This window comes from Hyalella azteca, unplaced genomic scaffold, assembly GCF_000764305.2.
Source record: "Hyalella azteca isolate HAZT.00-mixed unplaced genomic scaffold, Hazt_2.0.2 contig7556, whole genome shotgun sequence".
Classification (NCBI taxonomy): domain Eukaryota; kingdom Metazoa; phylum Arthropoda; class Malacostraca; order Amphipoda; family Hyalellidae; genus Hyalella; species Hyalella azteca.
In genome coordinates this window covers 109,634-118,168 of record NW_025937679.1, presented here as the reverse complement: position 1 = coordinate 118,168, position 8,535 = coordinate 109,634, and the positions used below count along the sequence as shown (strand labels likewise).

Genomic DNA, 8,535 nt, shown 5'->3' with positions numbered 1-8,535 from the left:
TCAAATCGAGTGTACAAATATCCAAAAGTATTTTGGATATCCAATATCCCCAAAAAATATCATACAAGATCAGTTATTTTTTTGTTGACTCCTATCATTTTTGTGTTCAATAATAGAAAATTATAAATACTTGTTTATTCAAAAATATAATATAATAAGAAATGTACATAGAATAATATCATAACATTTATTATCAGCATATAATAATTCAATAAATAATAAGAGTTGAATATTATAATACTTTTGCTGTTGTACCGGTCGGGTGTTAAGACGTTGAGTCAAGACTCAAGACCCGAGTTTGTCCCAAGTATCCCCATCCTAATAAGTAATGCAGAGACGGGAAGTGCAGTGACGGAAAGCGGTGACCATTATTACTCGTCAGTCGAACTTTTGCTTCTAAAGAACGCATCGAAAAAAAAATCCTTTTTTCAAATATCTTGAGCAGCAGTTTCTAACCACTGAATCATGTCATCGTTTTTTTATTACGTACATTATACTTTATTCTTCTTTCCATTGCCAAAAAAGTTTCATTGTGTTAATGTCTTCTTGATAAACAATGAAAAATGGAAATAGAGAATAATATTGAGTTGAGCCAAGTTCGTGTTATTTCAGTGATCGAAAACTCTATATTGCCAATTTATAATCTTCATTATTGGTAATTTATGTATTTTAACTTTGTCACACATTTTTTCATATTTAACATATTCACAGGCAGTTAGGTAACTTGCCATATTCTACAACCCTCACTTTATATGACACCATTTTATCAGTTATTGGGCGCTGTCGCTTACAAGCTGAAAAATCAGTTCACTCATTGTAATTAATGGCTCATATTGTCTAAAAAGTGACACTGGTACGTCTTTTTGCCGAGAAAACTGAGTCAAGAAGGCCCACACAAGGGCAAGAAGTGTATCACTATTTGGACAAAGTCTGTTGATTTCTCTGAGTGTTCCCGACAAGCTCCTCAAGATAACGTCACCTCACAAGTAACATCGTCGGGCCTGTCAGCTGCCGTATATCAGCAGAGGCACCGCATATAGGCCTATTGTGATCGTTTGTAAGCTGATTGCCTTGTTTAACTATTGATTCTAAAACTCAAGCTTTATAAAGGGCACTTGTAGGCATTTCAGTTCAATAATTTTATTCACGAAGCAGGTTAACCAGACTTATAAAATTGGGTAAAAGTTGGCATAACGAAAGTTCATCCAGGATTAAAGCTTCTTGATTAAGTAATTCGGAGCACTGTACACGTACAAGTTAGCGTATCATGGATGCAATAGGAATATACTGTATTCGGCGCCACGTGTCTCCTTCCAACTGACTCTCCGACTATCCTCTCAACAACCTACAGTTTCCGTTCTCTAATTTGACGTAACAAAACAAGTCCAGATATTTCAGCTTAAATGAAGCTGTGGTAAATGCTTTTTCCGACAACATCAGATACTTCAGAAATTTAAAAGCGAAGAAAACACCACAAATATTCAGCATATCTCTATTGAAAACGTTTTGGAGACCAGCTTCATCGTCAGTTCGATAAATCTAGAACACAAATAAAGTCAGAAAATTAATAAAGTTCAGAGTAACAAAACACAGAAATTAAAAACCTAGATTACAGACTAAGGACCGAATAATAAAGTAAGTACCTATCTATTCACAATTTCTAATGGAAAAGAACTATAGGCAGCATTCAAACTAGGCTTCTCTTTAAAAATATACAATGATTCCAAAATACGCAGATCGGAAGCACCAGAACTATAAGCTAAAACCTTAGAGTCTGTGTCGGACACTGGAACGTTGAACTGTTCGGCGTGAGTGCGCACAGCCGAATGAGGAGTGCGCGATAGTAACTGCCCAGTTCTATAACTCCTCCCTCTATGCTCAGCGATCCTAGTGTAAAAGTTGCGTGCCGTCATCCCAACGTACGCAGATGCACATCGTGCACAGCTAAATTTCTAAACTAGGGATGCTCGCAGTTGAGAAGGGAGGATATCTTTGTACCTAAAAAACGAACCTATTTGAAATTATTCCGGACATTAATTTTCGTATCTTACTTGTGAATAATTTCAAAATAGGTTCGTTTTTTAGGTACAGAGATATCCTTCCTTCTCACATGCGATCCCTCCATCCCGTACGCTGGGATGACGGCACGCAACTTTTACACTAGGGTCACTGAGCATAGAGGGAGGAGTTATAGGACTGGGCAGTTACTATCGCGCCCTCCTCATTCTTCACATGCGATCATCCCTAGTTTATAAGTTTAGTTGTGCACGGTGTGCATTACGTTGGAATGACAGAATGCAACTTTTACACTAGGGTCACTGAGCATAGAGGGAGGAGTTATAGGACTGGGCAGTTACTATCGCGCCCTCCTCATTCAGCTGTGCGCACTCACGCCGAACAGTGCAACGTTCCAGTGTCCGACACTGACTTTAAGGTTTTAGCTTATAGTTCTGGTACCTACGATCTGCGTATTTTGGAATCATTGTATATTTTTAAAGAGAAGCCTAGTTTGAATGCTGCCTATAGTTCTTTTCCAGTAGAAATTGTGAATGGATAGGTACTTACTTTATTATTCGGCCCTTTGTCTGTAAATTTAGGTTTTTAACTTCTGTGGTTTTCACTCCGAACTTTATTAATTTCTGACTTTATTGGTGTTCTAGATTTATCGAACTGACGATGGAGCTGGTCTCCGAAACGTTTTCAATAGAGATATGCTGAATTTTTGTGGCGTTTTCTTCGCTTTTAAATTTCTGATGAATCTGCGATTAAAGCAATCTAGTGACATTATTACATCAGATACTTGCATAGCAGACGCAAGTTAGACATGCCAGTCAGTAAATTCAATCTTGATATAAAGGATGGTAAATAAATTTCTTCGTGTTTAAATCCACCAAAGAAGTCCACTAATAACAGCAATGTAAATTGTTTATGATAACATTTTTTATCAGCGTTTATAGCCGACTCGATTTTGGAATTAAAAATGTAAACACGAAATTGTTTATGTAATTTTTCAAGGAAGTGCACGGAGAGGAATCAGCGCTCATAGCGCCAGCATGAATGTGCGCCTTCGGTGACTTTCATGACTAAAATATTTATTTCCTGTTTGTACGAATACTGGAACGATGGGGGGAGACCTCTCTTCTGTAACTAATTGAAAATATGAATTAGCGGGAAGATTCATGATGATGTCTGGAACCGGTGCTTGATCAGCTTCCCATACAACCATTTTGTCACGCGTTATCAATGATGGTTCCTCTATTTTTAATTCCAATCAAAATTTTATGGGATGAAAAATTAGTGTTATTGTAGATAAACGAGTACAGGAAATTTGCCTTGTAGACAGTACAAGTTTCAGTAGTTTATATAAGATTTACATCCATGAAGCACCACGTTTCAATGTTGAAGTTCAGGTTTCAAGCAACATAGGAGTTTATTTAAGCGTCTTCATCTCTCACCTATTTTAGGATTGAGGAAGGCTACACTAGACTTTATTTGCGCAGTAGCATCATAACTTCTAGGTTAATTCGAATGAAACGAGTTGTCTTTTCTTGGAGGAAAGAAGTTATGTCGACAAAACAAGCGTATTAGACCAACAGATGCTGGATCACTGTCAGTCAGGTTTGTGTGAACTGTACTTTTTTTTGTTGAAAATCACTCACTAATAGTTACACGAAACTTTTAAACTCTTCACAAGATGGCAAGTGCGACGATAGAGTGCGACGTTTGTAACGAGAAATTCGACTCGGGCAACCACAAGCCACTTTGCCTCGCATGCGGCCACACGTTTTGCTTCTCTTGCATTACACGGTTATGCAATGTTCGCGAAACCAAAAATTGTCCGAAATGCAGGGAACCAATTTCCCAAGATGCTGATCAACTGCCAGTTATCTTCGCATTGATTCCAACCAATGAGGAATCACTTCCAAGCGCTGTGGGTTCACCGTCAGAAGCGCTGTGTCCCCAGCACCAGAAGGCGCTGGATTACCTCTGCGTGGACTGCAGTGAATCCGTGTGCTTCACCTGCAGCAGGGGCACACATGCCACACACAAAATAGAGATGACAGACGACCTGCTTCAGGATACCGAGAACGTTGATGGCGTCTGGGCGAAAATACGGTCCACGTTGCAGAAAAAACTCGATAGCGTTAGTTCGGTCGTCACGTTATCTGATGGTTTATCGGGCTTTATTGATGACATCATCAAACTGAAGCCTGATTTTGATGGCTGGAGGGATCTGCTGTTGGCCCAGAAAGTGTCCACTGAGCAGGACCTCAAGGCTTGGAATGCCTCGGTCACCAGACTGGATGGCATCAAGAGACTCGATTGCAAGGAAATTCTCTGCCGTCTGAAATTGAACTTTGGAGAAAATGGAAAGCTACCTGAAATTAAGGCATTACTGGATGCTGCCGCTAAAACAAGTGTTTCGTTAGAAGTTAGTGAAATATTTGCTATAATACAGGGATATTTACGATGATAATCTTGGGATCATACATGTGATTGTATTGAAGGCATATACTTGCCCTGATAGCTCAAAATTTAAATGCCAATGCTTCTTTGATATCTATTTTGACGAATAAGCTTATTTTAAAGAGTGCCTCCGATCGCGTCTTGTTCGTAGCGTTTCACTGAGAAAAAGCCGAATTATTTTGTTCGAGTTTTAATTTTTAGCCTGACGCATGAAAATATTGTTCGATCGCGTATTCAGCCTATCTCATATAACGCCGCGGTGAGGGCAATTTTTTTCCAACAGAAAGTCAAACATATAATTTGGTTGGCATTGATGAACTTGTGAATTATCAAATCAAATTATCAGAGGAAGCCTAATCTTTAGTTTGTGATCTATGATGAACAAACAAAATTATAATATTAATAATATTTTGTCTACAAACGGATATTTAGCGTAATAATTAGATGTTTCTTGTTTCCTACCTTTGGGAAGTTTCTGTCTGGTAATAAAGTTACGAATATCTTTGTCACAGCCTTTCTGAAATTTCGTTCGGAATAAAAATATATGAATTCCGGTATTTACCTTGTATCGCAAATAACCCTTCCATTCTAGCTATCAAACCACATTTAAGTATATTGATCGACATCTTAATGATAGCCATACTTATAATATTGGCCAGGTCAATAATGCCCTACCAGTCAAGTTGTGTAATAATGAGTCAAGACTTAGCAAAACTTCAATTACTTGAAATTATTTTCAGGTATTAAAGAACAATACAAATCCTATTACTAGAAATAAGAATGTTATAATGTCTCTAAATTCTAAAAAATGATCTGATTGGAATATTCCCTGCTCTACAGTTAGAGACGTGCGAGGTCATGCCGATTGGCAAACCTTGGATCATCGCCAGCAGCGATGAAGGAGAACGAGCCCTTGCAAGCCTGGCCAGCAACAGGCAGCCCAGTCGCCTCGTGGTGCTGTCCACCCACACCCGCCCCATCCCGGGGCTGGGGGAGCTGCTGTCCCGCCTCGCCGCCCACCACACCGGCGACATCAGCCTGCTGCCCCTGGACTTCTTCTGGAGGCCGGCAGGAGAGGCGGAGGGAGGCATGGGAACTATCGTTCATAATTTACGGTGGGTCTGTACTCTCATAAATTATCGCATTGTTTGAGAGCCTAAAATAATTTTGGTTGGGCGTGTTTTCTCCCAAGTTCCTGCATTGTTTTGGCCCCCGAATACAGTTCACAATTCGTGCTGCTATTGCAGCACTTCAGCCTTGTCCGTGACGGATGCCAACAAATAATCTGCTAGAAAATTTAGTATATTCCTATTCCATGTTCCTACTAAAGTCAAACTGTAAATAAATTTGCAAACAATAAATATCACAAGGGTGAAAAATTTTCTAAGTCAGAAAGTACCGAAATGCTTGAAAAAAATCAACTTCAAAGAAATTTCTCACATACTTCTCATGAAATCTCCTCAAATTTTGATAATCCTTTACCATGAAGAAATCTCATTGTTTTTCAATGTTATATCTTTATATTCTATATGTTTATATTTATATTCATTTCATGTCAGTGGACGGCTGACTGCCTTGTACTGCTCCCCCTACATAGTCCAACTGGATCTTTACCACTCCACCATCAAGAAGTACAACATTCGTCTCGACTGCCCATCCGATGTACTGTGGTTTGCTAAATTGCCTAGACGTACTATCAGTGAGTAATTCATTATTTTTATGTATATTCGTTCATATATCCATATTCTTTTCTCATAATTTTATAGCCTCCCAAACGACTATATTTTTGAAGCCGTATGGAATTTTTTCAATCATTGTCATCTTAAAGAAACATGGCAATATTAGATGTTAAAATAATCGAAATCGTTCGAGGAGGAAAAAATTATACACGCATTTATTTTTATTCTATACTTATTTTTATATACTTATTTTTGAAACTGATAGGAAGTGTATAAGAACTTTATTTGTTAGTTGAGAGTTATTTTAGAAGAAAAATAATTCAAGAAAAATAATTCCAGATTTAGAAAAATAATTCAAGTTGAATTCAAACGAAAATAGCGAGCTATTTAGCAATTGAAAGAACTGGTATCAAGACGCAAATGACGAGAATTTTAAAGACGTGATTACTAATGTGATTGCTAAATAATAGCGTACAATTTTAATGTTGATACAATTCGGTCAACAGCAAATGTATGCTGCGCCAAGGGCGTCCCGAACAACGTTGGCACTACCTTAAAGGATAGCGGTGTTGAGGTCACCCGCTGGCACTTTCCCGACCTCAAAGATCAGGACGTGGACTGGTTGTCACACATCCTGTCATCATATTCCGACAACCGCCATCAAAGGTATGTGTTTTACAGTACGATTAGCACACGTACTACAATATATGTACTTGAGTTGCATGCTAATCCATGCGATGCCATGTGTCACACATCTTATTCTCCTACCCCGTAACTGCCATGAAGAGTATGTGTCGTTCAGTTCGATCTTAATATCCCCATGAGTTACATTATAACCATACCGCTGGCAAGGGATAAGGTCATTATTATTATTTTCTCGCAATTCGAAACCAAACAAAATTGAACCGGAATCTTGAATGTTACTGATTGTCAACCGTATTCCGCAGCGAGACACTGTCGAACACCAAAAAATGCAAGCAAACTAAAATGTGTTGTAATACTTTGTTATTGTAATGCCTATACTAACTTGAGCTGAAATACACGTATCGATGCTCCTAAGGTGCTCTGAAGTACACGACTCAATGCAAAATTGATTTCATCAAGACTCGATAGAATTGAATGCATAAAAACTCAGTATAAAGTTCAATTCGCCTGATGCAGAGCTGCCCGTATCACCCAGCGTATATAGAATGTTTGCTCGTATTTGACAGTCCCTTTAATTACGACGTTATCGGGCGAAGCTGCAGGAGGGAAAAGTTCAGCGAATACTCATGATGGGAAGAACATTTTCGTCACATACCAACCGCATTTTTTGTATCCTTGAAATATGATGTTCACCCTCTGACGTTTACGAACCTAAACTTAAGTAAGTATATGATTCATACTAACCGGTTACTTTTTATTTACGTCGCATCGAAATAGCACTAGCCACAAGCTGACAAAACATGTAAATTTGTTACCATTTCTAATCTTTCTTTGCCGCCTTGATCTAATATGTAAAGTAGGCGACTGGTTCATTTTATCCAATATTTTTTAAACTCCATTTTTGACGATTCATTCGTGCATAATATTGTGCAAAACAAAATTACGAATGAGTTTTCCTTGCAATTCGAAATAAATATCGTTCTGTTATTTATTATGTACCATTCCAGTGTGGAGCTTGTCCTCCCGAGGGATCATCTCTCTGCCGTAGGCGCTCGTCAGCTGTTTCAGAAGATACCGAATATTCGGGTGTTGTACCACGAGCCTAACGCCTCGCACCTCACGGCAGCTTGTAGGGATGTTCACGCTGCTGCGGACTGCATCGAGTTGTCAACTACCAACATTCTTCAATGGATATAATACCTTCATCAAAAGTTAGGGTCAGACAAGAAAACATAATCAACCACAACTGGAAATTTTCATTTTATATTTAGATTTTAATTCACATGAGGTTTCTAAGATAATAAATATCATTTGAGAGCGAATAAATTTAACGGCGTAGAGGCCTTCATTAATGAGCATTTGTATTTTCACAGCATTAGTTCCGGCAGATAATTGGTAAGCTTTTTTCTGAACAATTTGCATGCAGGTTCATGCAATTACTTTATACCTTTTTCATAGCATTCTTTTTAAACATTGAGCAGAACCTGTGTTTGTGTATCCTTTTATATTCCTCCATAGCGATCCCTGGTCATGAGTGAGACGCCGCTTCAGAGGATGTCAGGCAATGACACACCAGGCATTTCATTGCATGTAAACCCGAAAATCATTACACGGCTGCTTTTTAAAATAGATTCTTTTCGAATTAGATGAATTGATACTAAAGTTTTAAGATTCGAGCGGATGAAACCGAACCACGGTGAAAATTCCCCACCACAGTTTATCAGTTTGAAAACAGTATAATTTC

At 38.4% G+C, this 8,535-nt stretch overlaps 1 protein-coding gene across 1 annotated transcript; it reads left to right on the top strand.

Moving 5' to 3' along the window:
• Positions 1-3,432: 3,432 nt before the first annotated feature.
• On the top strand, positions 3,433-8,263 carry LOC125178162 (E3 ubiquitin-protein ligase TRIM7-like). The gene is made up of 5 exons (XM_047881294.1): positions 3,433-4,432; positions 5,308-5,582; positions 6,027-6,166; positions 6,653-6,812; positions 7,799-8,263. The coding sequence occupies exons 1-5, from the start codon at positions 3,695-3,697 to the stop codon at positions 7,986-7,988; spliced, it is 1,503 nt and encodes a 500-aa protein (XP_047737250.1). The 5' UTR covers positions 3,433-3,694; the 3' UTR covers positions 7,989-8,263.
• Positions 8,264-8,535: the final 272 nt, after the last annotated feature.